This window comes from Nicotiana attenuata, unplaced genomic scaffold (assembly GCF_001879085.1).
Source record: "Nicotiana attenuata strain UT unplaced genomic scaffold, NIATTr2, whole genome shotgun sequence".
Taxonomy (NCBI): domain Eukaryota; kingdom Viridiplantae; phylum Streptophyta; class Magnoliopsida; order Solanales; family Solanaceae; genus Nicotiana; species Nicotiana attenuata.
Window position 1 is genome coordinate 154,924 of NW_017671346.1, and position 16,590 is coordinate 171,513.

Here is a 16,590-nt window from a genome sequence, read left to right on the forward strand (position 1 = left end):
CCGGGAGTTTCCCGATGGTTTTTCCTCGGACCTGCCGGGTATGCCGCCCGATAGAGATATCGATTTCTGTATTGATTTGGCTCCAGGCACCCAGCCCATTTCTATTCCGCCATATCGTATGGCCCCGCCGGAGCTGAAGGAGTTAAAGGACCAATTGCAGGATCTGTTAGATAAGGGTTTCATTAGACCCAGTGTTTTGCCTTGGGGCGCGCCAGTGTTATTCGTCAAGAAAAAGGATGGATCGATGAGGATGTGCATAGATTACCGGCAATTGAACAAGGTAACAATAAAGAACAAGTATCCACTGCCGAGGATTGATGATTTGTTCGACCAGCTTCAGGGTGCAAAAGTATTTTCAAAGATAGACTTGAGATCTGGCTACCACCAGCTGAGGATTAGGGCATCCGATGTCCCTAAGACAGCATTCCGCACTCGGTACGGGCATTACGAGTTCCTGGTCATGTCGTTTGGGTTGACCAATTCCCCAGCAGCATTCATGGAGTTGATGAACCGAGTGTTCAGGCCATATTTGGACATGTTCGTGATAGTCTTTATTGATGATATTTTGGTGTACTCCCGCAGCCAGGAGGAGCACGAGCAGCACCTCAGAGTGGTTTTTCAGACTCTGAAGGATAGTCAGTTATATGCCAAGTTCTCCAAGTGTGAGTTCTGGCTGAGTTCAGTAGCATTTCTGGGCCACGTTGTATCAGCAGAGGGTATTCAGGTGGACCCGAAGAAGATAGAGGCAGTCAAGAACTGGCCTCGACCAGCATCAGCTACAGAGATTCGGAGTTTCTTGGGGTTAGCAGGCTACTACCGTCGGTTCGTGGAGGGGTTTTCATCTATTGCAGCCCCGATGACCAGATTGACCCAGAAGGGTGCCCAGTTCAGATGGTCGGATGAGTGTGAGGCGAGCTTTCAGAAGCTCAAGACAGCTCTGACTACGGCACCGGTATTGGTTTTGCCCACAGGTTCAGGGCCTTATACAGTCTATTGTGATGCTTCCCGTATTGGGCTTGGTGCAGTATTGATGCAGGATGGCAGAGTCATTGCCTATGCTTCGAGGCAGTTGAAGATCCACGAGAAGAATTATCCGGTTCATGATCTAGAGTTGGCAGCCATTGTTTATGCTTTGAAGATTTGGAGGCATTACCTGTATGGTGTGACGTGTGAGGTGTACACTGATCACAAGAGTCTTCAGTACTTGTTCAAGCAGAAGGAGTTGAACTTGAGGCAGAGGAGGTGGTTGGAGTTATTGAAAGATTATGATGTTACTATTTTGTATCACCCGGGGAGAGCCAATATGGTGGCCGATGCATTGAGTAGGAAGTCCGCCAGCATGGGTAGTCTTGCTTATATACCGGTCAGCCAGAGACCGCTTGCTTTGGACATTCAGGCCTTGGCCAATCGATTTGTGAGGTTGGACATTTCTGAGCCTAGCAGAGTGTTAGCTTGCACGGTCGCTCGTTCTTCATTATTGGAGCGTATCCGTGATCGGCAGTTTGATGATCCCCATTCGTATGTCCTGAGAGACACGGTGCAGCGTGGAGGTGCCACGAAGGTGACCTTAGATGATGAGAGTGTTTTGAGGTTGCAGGGGCGAGTTTGTGTGCCCAATGTCGATGGGATTCGAGAGTGGATCTTAGCAGAGGCCTATGGTTCCCGGCATTCTATTCACCCGGGCGCCGCGAAGATGTATCAGGACTTGCGGCAGCATTATTGGTGGCGTAGGATGAAGAAGGATATTGTTGCATATGTGGCTCGATGTTTGAACTGTCAGCAGGTTAAGTACGAGCATCAGAGGCCTGGTGGACTATTTCAGAGGATTGAGCTTCCCGAGTGGAAGTGGGAGAGGGTTACTATGGATTTTGTTACTGGACTCCCGTTGACCCGGAAGAAATTTGATGCGATTTGGGTCATTGTTGATAGGCTGACCAAGTCAGCGCATTTTGTTCCTGTTGCTACCACTTATTCATCCGAGAGGTTAGCTGAGATCTACATCAGAGAGATTGTTCGCCTTCATGAGGTGTCGGTATCTATCATTTCGGACCGGGTACGCAGTTTACCTTGCGCTTCTGGAGAGCAGTCCAGCGAGAGTTGGGCACCCAGGTTGAGTTGAGCATATCGTTCCATCCTCAGACGGACGGTCAGTCCGAGCGGACTATTCAGATTTTGGAGGATATGCTCCGGGCTTGTGTTATCGACTTTGGAGGTTCGTGGGATCAGTTCTTGCCTTTAGCAGAGTTCGCCTACAACAACAGCTACCAGTCCAGCATTCAGATGGCCCCATATGAGGCGTTGTATGGTAGGCGATGTCGGTCTGCAGTTGGATGGTTTGAGCCGGGAGAGGCTCGGTTATTGGGTACAGATTTAGTTCAGGAGGCCTTGGATAAGGTCCAGATCATTCAGGACAGGCTTCGTTCGGCTCAGTCGCGGCAAAAGAGTTATGCAGATCGTAAGGTCCGGGATGTAGCTTTCATGGTTGGTGGGCGGGTCTTGCTCCGAGTGTCGCCTATGAAGGGTGTGATGAGGTTTGGGAAGAAGGGCAAGATTAGCCCTAGGTTCATTGGTCCATTTGAGATTCTCGATCGTGTGGGAGAGGTGGCTTATAGACTTGCCTTGCCACCTAGCTTGTCAGCCGTGCATCCAGTGTTTCATGTGTCCATGCTTCGGAGGTATCACGGCGATCCGGCCCACGTGTTAGATTTCAGCACTGTCCAGTTGGACAAGGATCTTTCTTATGAGGAGGAGCCGGTAGCTACTCTAGATCGGCAGGTTCGACAGTTGAGGTCGAAGAGTTTTCCTTCAGTGCGTGTCCAGTGGAGAGGTCAGCCCCCTGAGGCATCGACCTGGGAGTCCGAGTCTGATATGCGGAGCCGTTATCCTCATCTATTTCCCGACTCAGGTACTTCTTTCTTTTGTCCGTTCGAGGACGAACGGTTGTTTTAGAGGTGGAGAATGTGACGACCCAAAGGGTCATCACCTGTTTTCTTATTCGTTCCGTGCTTTCGAGGCCTCGAAAACCTCATTTAGGATTGCCTCGAATTTTGTGCGCAGTCCGGGCGCATAGCCGGAAAGCTTAAATATGAATTCTGTGTGAAAAATGCTAAATTTTGATATTAATATGGTTAAAGTTGACTTTGGTCAATATTTTGGGTAAACGGACCCGGACCCATGATTTGACGGTCCCGGAGGGTCCATAGAAAAATATGGGACTTGGGCGTATGCCCGAAATCGAATTCCGAGATCCCAAGCTTGAGAAATGAATTTTTGTGTGAAATTGTTTTCTGGAATTAATTAAGGAAAATGGAAAGGAAATTTGATCAGAAGACTATGGTATCGGGCTCGTATTTTGGTTCCGACGCTCGGTACAAGTCTTATATGTGATGTAAGCGCTTTCTGTAAAAAAAACGGATGTCGTTTGACGTGTTTCGGACTCGAAATGGAAATTTGATGCTTTATGAACATTTCAAAGAAAAACATGAGTTTTGAGGCTTGATTCGATGTATATGATGTTATTTTGGCGATTTGATCGCACGGATAAGTCCGTAGGATATTTTTGAGGTTGTGTGCATAATTGGTTTGGAGCCCCGAGGGCTCGGGTGAGCTTTGGATATATGTCGAGTTGCATTTTGAACCTTTGAAAAATCCGGTATCTTTCAGTTCTGCAGGCTTCGCATTTTGCGAACTCGCAATTGCGAGCTTCTCATCGCAAATGCGATCATCCACGCGGGGCAGCAATCTTCGCAAATGCGAAGAAACTCATCGCAAATGCGATGCCTGCCTATGAGCCCAGTCTTCGCAAATGCGAACAATTGTCCGCAAATGCGATATTGGGCCTTCGCAAATGCGACGTAGTTTTCGCGAATGCGAACTTCCCAGCATTCTTAAGAGTTCGCAAATGCGAACTAAAACCTCGCAATTCCCACACCTACTGGGTTCGCAATTGCGAACCCAGGTTCGCATTTCCCATATCTGAGGCCTGCAATTTTTCATACTTAGACGAATTTTAACCCTCTTTTCTTCATTCTTTCAAAATCCAAACTCCATAGGCGATTTTCCAAGAAACTTATCTTCTCCAAATCATTTGTAAGTCAATTTTTACTTAACTTCTTCAATCTTTAACATCATTAAACATGTTTTTATCTTAAAATCAAGGATTTTCATGGGTGAAAATGGAGATTTTGGGTAGAACTTAGGTTTTCTTAAAATTGGGGATTTGGACCTCAATTTGAGGTGCGATTTTAAAACTAATCATAGATATGAACTCGTGGGGGAATGGGTAACCGGGTTTTGGTTCGAACCTCAGGTTTTGACCACGTGGGCCCGGGGGCGTTTTGGGAAATTTTGAGTAAAACTTTGGAAAATTCATTTTCATGCATTCAAATTGATTCGATTAGTATTTGTTGATACATTCAAGTAATTTGTGACTAGATTCGAGCGGTTTGGTGGTGAATTCGAAGGGTAAAGCTATACTAGAGGCTTGAGTCGAGTTTGGAGCATTTGAGGTAAGTGTTTGGTCTAATTTTGGCTTGAGGGAATAGGAATAGAGTCTTAGTTGCTAATTGCTATTTGTCGAGTACAGTGTATAGGCATGGTGATGAGTATCTATACACTGGTGTCGAGCATGACCGTGAGTCCTAAATTGCTAAATTATCGAATTCTTAATTGTTGTCTATGAGGACTTGGTTGGAAATCTTTAACACTGAGCCAGTAACTGTTGAGACTGAGTATTGATTTAAATGTGTTAAGTAGAAATTGAACAAGTTTGGTTATAGCTGGATCTCCCTTGCCGGGATAGTTTATTATATTATCTTGTTCCCTTGCCGGGATTATTTTGTGTATTGTGTTGAAAGAAATGGGATCGTGTGGCACGTCGACCACGAGATATTATGAAATGGGATCGAGTGGTACGCCTACCACATGATGTTATGAAATGGGATCGAGTGGTACGCCTACCACGTGATGTTATGAAATGGGATCGAGTGGTACGCCTACCACATGATGTTATGAAATGGGAGCGAGTGGTACGCCTACCACGTGATATTATGAAATGGGATCGTGTTGCACACCTGCAACGAGAGAACATTGAACAAGTGAAAGTGGTTTGTTTTCCCTTATTCTGTGTTAGAAGAAATGAGATGTAGTTTCTTCTATTATTCCTGATAATTTGGTTTATCTGCTACCCCATAAGCATGTTTCCCTCCCAGTTTTAATTGTTTATTTTCCGCTATTATTTTGTTGTACTTGTATATATATCTGCACAGGTTTATCTGGTAGTCTGGTCTAGCCTCGTCACTACTTCGCCAAGGTTAGGCTAGGCACTTACCAGCACATGGGGTCGGTTGTGCTGATGCTACACTCTGTGCATCTTTTTGCACAGATCACAGTATCGGAGCAGCAGCTTTTGGACAGCAGTAGGAGCATTCGGGAGCTGACTTCAGTCCAGGGACATTCGAGGTAGCCTTGCCGACGTCCGCAAGCCCGGAGTCCCTTTCTATTTTTTTTCCAGTTTGTTATCATTTGTACCGAAGCAAACAGTTTTATGTTTCATTCGAACCTTGTATTTAGTATTCTCTAGACGTTCGTGAGTATTGCGACACCAGTCTTGGGTAGAGAATTTTGTTAAATTTCCGCATTTCTTTCAGTTAAATATATTTGAGACTTCAGTTTTATTATTTATGCTTTATTGCTTTCTAATATTGACGATGTTCGCTAAAAGAGGTAATTGATAATTGGCTTGCCTAGCTCCTATTAGTAGGCGCCATCACGACTCCCGAGGGTGAAAAATCCGGGCCGTGATAATATGTTCATTACCACAACAGTTTAAACCACTTACAATACTAAATTCTCGAAGACCAAAATGTAAGACACATTCGTCATTCAATTCACATAAAATTGATCACACTTATCTTGAACCAACTCCCTAAACATTAAGGAACGAATAAGTTGTGCCTCGATAGCAACTCGAGGTAAATCAAGCAAATAGCCAAAACAGCTTTCCCTAAATATCCGAAGCTGGACATCAGTCAACTTTGACTGTAAAACCGATACAATATCCACATTAGTGTATGATGACCAATGAGTAACAGGAAACGGCTCACCAACTGGAATATAGAGCTTCCAAGGCTACAAATACATGACACGAATTAAAAACAAACAAATACAAACTAAATCCAAATTTTAAAAGAAGAGTGAACAATAGAAAAAATTATAACTGAAATTGTATATACCTTACAAACTTTGTCAGGAATTTTAACTTTTTCTGTCTTCTGAACCTTACTTTTTTTCGGTTGACACCCAAATTCACTTCGTCCTCCACGACACGTTTTCTCTTACCTTGATCAGCATCCATTAACCATCTTGCTCTTCTTTTTCTCAGATTGTCCAACAATATCCTTTCGAGATTCTAACACCTTAACACTGTCGGAACGATTTTGTCTTCGCATATTTTGTTCATCAATCGATTTCTCAACTAAAACCGCGGTTGAATGAGGAGATAAACTCATCGACCTAGTTTCTCTTCTCATGTTGCTCGATTTCTCAATTGAAACCGACTTTGAATAAGGTGATGAACTCATCGAACGAGTTTGTCTTCTCATATTGCTCTGTTTCACAATTGAAACTAGGTTTAATGACAAAATTTAAAAAAAAAATATACGAACAAAAGGTTATAGAAATTTGTGAAAAAATTAATACAAAAACTCGACCAAAACTTACAAAATCAGTCGCAAAAGCCTAAAGAAAAGCAACATCGATTCTACAAAAACACATGCAATCAGAAAAATATACAAAATAAGAGGTTTTCTACTCCAAATTATCTGAAATCAGACGAAAATAACCGAAAATGTATGTTGTTTTGTCGTCAATTTCAGCAATTTTAGTTGAATTTAGGAAAAAATCGCAGAAAGAGAGAGAGAGAGAGAACTCGGTATTGTATACGAAAACTATTTGGGCCAAAAATGACATTTGAACTTTTTTTAGTAGATATTTTGTTTTGGGCTATTTTTTGTTAGAAAAATTTGTAGAGTGACAGATCGGGTAATTTTCCCTAAATTTATCTCTAAAGAACTTAATTAACTAGCAATTCCTTGGTTAGATGCAGCCTACTTAAAAGAAGGTAATTCTTGAAGGAGAATATTATTCAAAAAAGACCACACACGTAAACAAAGAATCCTAGAGAATCCATTTCTAAATCGTCTTAGTTTTCATTAGTTTGATTATGAAGAGCTCGAAATCGGTCTTATCAGGCGCAGAACATGTTCCGGGGGATGGCATCTCAACGCATTTGCTGCACACAGCATAAGCTGAAATTTTTATCATGTTATTAGTTGTTGTTAATCACCAAGAACAGTCGCAGAAGTTGTTATGCTTCCCCTAGTACTACCCGAACCATTTGCTCAGTGTGCTCAACTTGCTTTAAGCAAACCATAACTCTAATGTGACTAACAAACAGAAAAATGGAGATTTCTTTAAACAATACAGACTACAACATCAACCCGGACTTTTTCCCTAAGCACCTGGAGCAGAAGTAAATGTCCACCGCTCTTATGGTGACGTTGCAGCGACTCCTTGTTTATTTCCATAACTTCACAGAACTGTCATGACTTGCGGAAGCGACCATTCCAGTCACCGGTGACTGTGCTAGAGCAGCGATAATGTTATCATGGGCTGGAATTGTCATGCTTTTATTCTCAACCATGTTCCACAGCTCCAAAGACTGTTGCATGAATTCTCAAAAATATAGTCAATTTCAATACCAAGCATAAAATATTTTAAAGGAGCTTTGTTGAGTATTCTTTCAACAGTAGATAACTAAATGGACATTTTACAGAAATGATAGAAATAGAATTGGCAAAAGAAAGCAATAATTACCCTCATTCCTCCAATCACCAATAAAGCTGAATAGCTAGGATGAAAGACACAAGAGTGGAACTGATTCTCATTGGTACTTAGCTCATGGATGCAATCACCGGTGGTCAATGACCAAACTTTAACGGACTCCTCACTTACTGATGCCAGTAGATCACCATTGAGATCCCAACAAAGGTAGTTCACCACTCCAGAATGTCCCTGCAAATACAATACTTTGGGATGTGAGGCATATGGCTGGAACACATCCAGAAAATACGGAAGTGCCAGAAAAATAAATTGAACGAGTAACAGTCAATTTAATCCACTAAAAGAGGGAAGGTAACGATGAACCTGGAAAGACTGTAGTTGCCTGTCATTTTCAACGTCAAAGATTGAAACCACCTTATCTGATGCGGCAGCCAGAAGATGACCAGTTATGGGCTGGAATCTCACTTGTGCACTGCCTCCTTGCTACAAAAAGAGGAGACAAATTGAAGATAGTTCAATGCAAAATTATCACTACAAAAAAAAAGAACATAATGAATACTAAATGGCAAACCTTTGACACCCGTGTACATGAGAATGGACTAATACTCCAGTAGCGAATCTCATTGTTGCTGTCACAGAAACAGAACAGATCATTCTTTTTCGGGTGGAAATCCAGCGACATAACATGAGAAGTATGCCCCGTATATGAATTCAAACAGTAGCTAGGCTGCAAAAGATAAATTTAACAAGGGGTCATTGAGTGATAATATGTGGTAAAATACAGATTGATTTTGTTGAATAATACAAAACACTCAGATTATCTAAAAAGCATGCATGTAGATCAGGTGCCATGTAGAATGCAACTTGAGGTAAGGCCTGCTTCAACATTGTGAACATTAAATAATTATTCAGCAGAAAGTTTCTAAGCAATTACATTAGCAGCGTCCCACAATCTCACAGACTTGTCAAATGAAGCAGTTGCAAGCTGAGTTGAATTAGGCCTGAACCGGACATCTGTAATCAAGTATTGATGTTCTTCAGGGGTGGTCTCCTTTTGCAAGGTATCCATGTTCCACAGAACAGCCTGATAAATACAGAGGAAAGAACTTGTAAGGACAATTGCTCTAACGAAAACAAAGTGCAAGAAACAGTCATTAGTGAAGTATTTACGGATAAAGGAAATTTAGCCACTGAAAAGCACATCCACCATTGGAATGGATTTTCAATGCTCCATCCAATTATCTACATGCTAAAGATATTAGATTCTAAGGAAGTGCATTCTACCTTCTTGTCATGTCCGGCACTAGCGAGCAACTTCCCATCTGACGAGAAATGACAGCAAGTAACTTTATTCCTTGTGCGTATACAACCAACTTCGCCAAAGGAGAATCCTGATATAGTTATCCTCTTAGTAAAATTGCAAGAAAAACAACAATGAAAGCAGCATTTACACGTAACAAGTGAGTTATCACCTTTGGAAGACTCAGGTTTGTGCTCAGTAAGAGTTTGCTTCAGTGTGCCATAGATATTTCCATCTCCTCCATCATGTGACAAAAATGACTCCACATTATCTTCCAGGGAACCAATGTCTCCAAATGTCTCCAAGTCATCCTGTACAACAGATAAAGGCATATTGGCGAAACCATATTTCAAATGTAACATGATTATGAACGTCAAAATGCATAAAGAATTAATTAACTCAGCGTTCTATTCATCAAAGATCCTGGAACCATATGATAAATAATAGTACTTCATAACAAATATTACAGATGTACGGAACTGCAATATAAAAGAATGTGCATGATTAACAGTAAGTTTTACCAGCTGATTTGTAGAGGATGCAATACCACCAGTTCCGTCTCCTCCGTACATCATCATGCTTTTTGACACACTGCTGACATGCTGAAGGCTGCTAGCACTAGTCATCCCATCACCAGGTGTATGAGTTGATGCTGGTGAGCTTGGTGAAGGGCCAACAGTATTTCCAGTGCCAGTACTATTGGCAGGTCCAGATGACGAATGTTGCTTCCTTTTTCTGCCGTTCTGAATCACAGGAAGAAGAAAGATAAACTTCTCTTCCATTGCTTTGATTGTTTAGATAATTTAAATTATAGAAACTAAATCTGTTGGTAGATATCACCAAAGCTAAAATCAGATGTGAACTCTATCTGGTTAAACCAACCTGTGGCAGTTGCTGCTGTTGCTGCATCTGGTCCTGTTGTTGAGAGGAGGATTGCTGAATTTGGGCCATTTTCATCTGTTTAAAACAAGTAATTAGTACACAAGCAGTTTAGAGTATAATATTCAAGTCGTTGCAACTAAAATGAAAGAGAGCCTCTTTGGATATACAGGAAGAAAAGGGAAGCCCGGTGCACTAAGCTCCCACTATGTGCGGGGTCCGGGGAAGTGCCGGACCACAAGGGTCTATTGTACGCAGCCTTACACATCATTATTTAAAACCGTAAACATCATCACACACAATGAGCCAGTGCAGAACAATTTAAGAGGAGCTCTCAAGGACAGCTGCAAGGTAAGGTATGGCAACTGCACAAGAAAGCTGGGATGATGGAAATTATTCTGAAAGATGTACAATCCATTAGCAAAGCAAGCGCTAACACCTAGAAAAAAGCTAAGGCTTCATTGCATTTTGGTTGAGATCTAGCCTCAAATTTCTAATAATTGGTTTTCAACTGGTTTCGATTGCATCAGCCTTTTGATATATAATCCTGGCACTTCAGTGGCTAAGAACATCCATTGGCCACAAATTCTCACTCAGTTTTTGATGATTGTTCTTGCATCAGGAACATGATGGTTTATCCCAAAGGGTATAGTAAAGGTGAACCAAATAAGTTCAAAGTTTAAGAATCTGGAGCCAGTGAAGCACGGCCTGCTACTCGCTTGTTGAATCACAGTTTAGGGACTAGTTTTTTTCTCTTTTTTTTTTTTTTTTGGGGGGGGGGGGGGGGGGGGCTACCTTGTTCTCCAAACTTAGGATGAAGCAATGTATACCAATGCACCAGCAACCAGCAAGGTAAGTAAGGACTGCTTTTTTTTTTTTTTTTGGTGAACATAAATAAGGTAAGAATTTCAACCAACTTTGAGCATCGGGCTCTAGAGAACAACAAACCCAGTGTATTCCCACAGTGTGGGGTCTAGAGCATCGCAGCTCTAGAGAATTTACTCTAAATCATGGAAGCGACGTAATTCTCACAGAAAAGAGGTTCCTCAAAATTTTCACTCTAACTGAAGCAAACATCCTGACTGAGAGGCCTTGACAAAGAGAAAGATTTCCTAAGCAAGGGAAACCCTCTATCTTGAATTACCTACCTGCTGGAACCTCGCTTCGTCGCTCAGTCTCTTGCTTCTTTCCTCCTCTTTTTCCTTTCCGGCTCTTTATACCAATGTGATTTAATTTCAGGTGCATATTTCAATTACGTCTTCCATGATTCTTAGATCCTTTGATGGGCATAAAGAAATCGTCTTGGAAGCAACCACCAAACCAATAGAACCAGGGTTAGCTCTGCAGCAGGTCTACAAGCAAGGTAAGTAGGTCCATTACCCACCCTCCCGCCCTCCCTCGTGCCGGCCCGCCCTCCTAAACTTTTTAGTAGATTGGGAAATTTCCCAACATGGTTTAGCTTATGTTACACTATTTCCTCATTATTTGTATGAATTGGCTTCAGCGGCCTCAATATTTGTATGCATTGCCTTCAAAGACAAACTTCAATTGCATCATATCTCTTCATTTTTCACCCTACGAAGAAAAACTACAAGCACAGGCACCTTGAGGAAAACACAGTTCAATATACAACGCACTAAAATTTCTGAGTGGAAGAGGAAAACAACCCGTATGCTCTAGCTGTGAAAAATAGTTTTTAGATTGCATAATGGCCAATACACAAAATAATTAGCCAATGCAGATACTGTTCTTCATTCTAGGAGAGTAGACTTAACCTTTGGTGAATTTGATTGTACTGGAGAGCATATGGATCCATCATTTCTTGGTGGCTGAACATCTTTCGCATTGAAGTTACCTCTTGGTAATCCACCATAACCTTGTGCTTGAGCTTGTGAAAGAACCTGTTGTTGTTGTGATCCACCATATCCATAGTTAGGGGAATTCAGGTTACCTTGTGCAAGAACCTGCTGTTGTTGTGATGCCAAAAGAAATTGATTTTGGGTCTGTATATTGGGCTTCTGTACTTGCAAACCCATACTCGGCCTCAAATGGTCAATTCCCTAACAATATCAATGAGAACAGCCAACCACTGAATATCAAAATTGTAGAAATTAGACATACACGGTGAATGAAAGAAATAGTAACTTACAGTTAACGGCCAACCCTTCAATGGTAGACCAGTAACACCTTGGTTCAAACCTAAAGAACCAGGAGAAAATGAAAGGACAAGTTACCTGAGTGGTCGCCAATATAATCATCAACAAAATTGATATAGAACTATCCCCATAAAAAGAATACAAGAGCAAGACCTGACTTTACATTAAATTAAAAAATGGAAAAAGAGAAAATGGAACTTTCAAGGAAGTGTTGGAACGAGTCAAATCCACAAAACAAACCAATGAAAAGATAAAAAGCAGAGAAAAGGACTTATTACTGATGCCCATAAAGAACACTCAAAAATCTACCCACACTCGCGCCAAACGTTGCTGCTAAAGACAGATGAATGAAGCTTGAGATGCCAGAAAATTTACCGAAATGCGATGTTGAAAAAATAAATAAATAAATCGGATATCCATGTCCCAACTACATTGGACAACTTTCATCTGAGGAAGTCAAAACATTAATCAGACTTAACAACAGCGTCCTAAAACATTCCAACAATAATTTTAAGATTTATGTTACGAATGCTATAAAATCAGAAATAACACATACGAATAAGTAACAAACGTGGGTCTGAAAATTTGCATGATGCCAGTTGAAGGAGCACGACCAACAATTGACTCCAAAATTCAACCTAGCACTAACATGGATATCATGGACAATCAGCTAGGCCAAAATGGCAATCAATAAGGGAAAAATGTGGGTGCTGGGTAATGCATTAGTTATGTCATTTATATATGATTGAACATAGAACAGATTGAAGCTGGAAGTAATCATTTTTGAAGTCCTGGGCCAATCCTCTAAGAGTGGAAGTTTTAATCTTCTAGAACTTGCAGTACAGGAAAAAGAAAGAGCAATGTCATTCATGAAAGTTGCCATAGAGGAGAGGCATATCCACTTATCTGGTAGCCAACAAATGGAAAAATTGGAAGAGTTCAGATTGTGGCAAATGACTGCCTTACTTGGATTATTAAAAGATTAAAACAGTTCATTAAGAGAACTCCATGCTTCATTTCAAGGATAAATAAGAAATTATGCCAAACTCATTCCATGTGCATTTCATATAAAAATAAAACATTATCGACTAGATATCATTAGTTGAGTAGGTGGACATAGGGTGTTATAACTTATAAGCAACCAAGGAACAGTACCTGCACCACCAAGTCCCGACTTTGACTGTAGAATTGCTTGGCCATAAATTGATGAAGGATCCATGGGCAAAGATTTCTGATTACAACTCAAGTTCACTTCTGTTTTAATATCCTACATATTTTCCAAGGATATTGAGCTGAGCTTGGTCCAAAACAAAATAAAAAATAAACTCAAGAATAAATAGATGTTGTCTACTAAAATAGGAGAAATCTAGTCACCGTTGCCAGCTGAGGGCGCCCTTGCATTTGCTGCAATGCTGCAGACATGCTCCCCGAATTACCTTGTGCCAACTGGCTGAATCAACAGAGAAGACACGCAGGTACAGAAGTTCAGAAAAATCATGCAACAAGTCAATCGAGGCTACCTAAAGTAATGCAACAAACACAGAAGATGTTGCCAGAAAATGTTGCAACACTCATACCGTTGATGATTAGTTGCAGATTTGAGAAAAGCCATCCTATTGGGATCAATAAGAGGTGATGTCTCCGAGTCCAAGGAGTGAGGGTGCTTCATTTGTTCCTCGTACATTTTCATGGCCAAAACACTAGCAGATGGTTGCCCCATCATGCCTTCAGAGTTTATAGCACTTATAGAACCACCAAGGGAGGGATTTTGATCCCTTCGTTGTAACTGGGCATTTCGCTGTTGCATGAGTTGCAATTGCTGCATCTGTAGCTGCTGTTGATGCTCCCTTGCTTTCATCTGCTGTGTCTAGAGTTCAAACCAAACAAAACAAGGTGCTTCAGGCTGGTTATAATTAAAATATTAGGGTGACGAATGGCACATTGCATAAGTTAAAACAAACCTCTATGTACGCTGCTGCTGCTTCAGAATGTTTCTCATTTGTCCGTGCAATGAAAATGTCCCAAAACACGGACCACCATTCAAATAGAAACCCTCCAGGTGCATCAATGGCTACAATAGGACAAATCAAATTATGAACACCTCATATGGACCAAACATAATCAAACTAAGGGTAGAAGTAATAAAAAATGAGAATCAGCATGATCCATTCTGCAGATTAATTAGCCAAAAAGCTAGAGATAATATGATATATATATATATATATATATATATATATATATATATATATATATATATATAGTAGAAAGAACTCAACACGTAGAGAATTGTTTAACATCATTACCTACGGGATCCGTAGCAACCTTCCCTTCCGTCATGAAAGCTTTTGCAGAATTATGCAGCTTTCTTTTCAACAAGTAGTCATGAATGTAAACATCAAGCCTAGCAACACAACAAAATCAACAGAGGATGAAAATCAATAAAGTCATAACTGTAAACAACTAGTACTCATATTATTATTATTTATTTTTTTACGACAGTGGTGCCAGACCCAGCTTGCACTAAATACTACACAGGGTACCTGCTAACTGTGTCCACAAATAACTTGTAGTGCTCTTTAATGATGAGGAATTTTACTTTTCCCCCTCGACTAGGAACTTGAAAGATTGGAAAGTTTGTTTGTTATTTCGACTATTTTTGAGAATTTGGCACTTAATTAACTTATCAAAAAAATGATACAATATTTTAATCTTGGGTAGTGAAGCATGGATGATAAACGTTTCGCACGTTCCTGTTCCATCCTTAACAAAGAAACTGAAAATTTACAATCAGCTGACTCGCAGGAGGAAGTTGCATACATCTTATCTGCTTCCCAATTACTCTGCGCCATGATTTCACCCGATCACTTGTGCAGGAAATTCCGCCCAGCAAAACTACGATATCCACAGCAATCACAGAGCTACAATTTTTTAAGCATAAAAACAGTTCAACAAAATTACAAGTAAAAGAAAAACTAAAACAAAGAATAAACGGAACCGATTTTCCTCAGGCAGATACTTTACCAGTTACGAAGATGAAATCCAGCATTGCTGATTTAAGAAAAACTCCGCAAAAAGAACCCTAATTCACACAAATTCAGCCGTAAAAACAAGAGAATTAAAATAATTCATGAAATAAGAATCAAAATCTTAATCGATAAGAAAATTTCGACTCCAGAATCATACAGTAACACCAGCGGGGATTCTAATTCACGAATTCAAAAATCAGTTCACAAGCTCAAGAAGCTGAAACACAAGTGGGGGAAAAAAATCTCCAGCCGAAAATTACCTCAACGAAAGAGTAATTCGAGTAGAAAATCTCAAATTAAACCGTCGATCAGGAATTTCGTACTCCCGATCATAAACTTCAATAAAATTACACTTTTATTCGAACATTAATTCTCACAAAATCAACGGAAAAAACTTAAACACAGACACTAATTCTGAAGAATTCAACTCCAAAATTCAACTTCCTCTTCGAGAAAATTCATCATTCACAGCTCGTAAAAGATTCCTACTGAAGAGTACTTCAACTAATGAAATAAAAAAGTGAGAAAAACTAACGAATATCAAAGTGAAGAAAGCCGAAAATAGCAAAACAGGCTGTCAAGTAAGGTACCGAACCTAAGGTTCGGAGTAGCTTTTTTTTTGTCTTTGACTGGGACTGATGTTAGGTTCTGGGGAAATTGTTCGAGTTTTAACAGGGTTGGAGGGCTGGTTCGGCGATTCCGTTCGAAAGAGGGTAAAAGTCGAACAAGTTTTACGTAAGCGAAGCGGTGCTCGAGTGTAACGCGCGTATAAGGCGCTAAAGTGAGGGTTTACGTGGGGAAGAGCTTGAGCTTGTGAGGCAACGTGTTCGACTTCGACCTTTATTTAACTAGAGGTCGCTATCAGGAAGTAGTTGCAAGTAATTCCGCACTTAAATAGACGCGCAGTGCACACACAATGGGTATAACTGAGATCCTAGTACCGAATCGCTTTGGTTTAGAAATAAGTTATGCTAAAATTAAAAATAATATTGTATATGATCAAAATCGGGCTCTTCAATTGTACGACATATCGGGACTGAAACGTAATGGATTGAAGATCGACCCTGGGTCCCATCGAACCAAGGTACGAGGTTAGAACATACGAGTCCATGACTCCGGAACCGACCCCATTCCGAATGAGCTAGAGAAAACATTGTCATACCAAATAACGGAAGGCCGAAATATCCGTAATCGGTCGAATATCACGGCGGGAATCTCGGCACATATCAATGAGAGACCGGTTGATTAGCAATTCATGTGATTTTCTACCTTTTATATAATTGTACCTAAAGTAGGACTCCCCTACTATATAAAGGGGTCTCATAATTTGTAAAGGACATTGTTACACGTATCCCAAATCATTATAATATAATTTTCTTCCTGCAAG

At 40.7% G+C, this 16,590-nt stretch overlaps 1 protein-coding gene across 2 annotated transcripts; it reads right to left on the bottom strand.

Moving 5' to 3' along the window:
• Positions 1–7,303: 7,303 nt before the first annotated feature.
• On the bottom strand, positions 7,304–15,901 carry LOC109207708 (transcriptional corepressor LEUNIG_HOMOLOG-like). 2 transcript variants are annotated; one of them, XM_019370682.1, is made up of 19 exons: positions 15,799–15,901; positions 15,199–15,256; positions 14,995–15,095; positions 14,481–14,578; positions 14,139–14,248; positions 13,755–14,044; positions 13,552–13,627; positions 13,333–13,444; positions 12,171–12,220; positions 11,797–12,081; positions 10,025–10,099; positions 9,664–9,885; positions 9,315–9,453; positions 9,127–9,233; positions 8,777–8,926; positions 8,414–8,569; positions 8,206–8,325; positions 7,876–8,073; positions 7,304–7,720 (listed from the first exon to the last, which is right to left on the bottom strand). In XM_019370682.1, the coding sequence occupies exons 3-19, from the start codon at positions 15,024–15,026 to the stop codon at positions 7,577–7,579; spliced, it is 2,364 nt and encodes a 787-aa protein (XP_019226227.1). In that variant the 5' UTR covers positions 15,027–15,095; positions 15,199–15,256; positions 15,799–15,901; the 3' UTR covers positions 7,304–7,576. The 2 variants fall into 2 exon arrangements, with proteins under 2 accessions (XP_019226227.1, XP_019226226.1); XM_019370681.1 differs by lacking the exon at positions 15,799–15,901 and adding an exon at positions 15,464–15,745.
• Between the last annotated feature and the right edge of the window lie 689 nt (positions 15,902–16,590).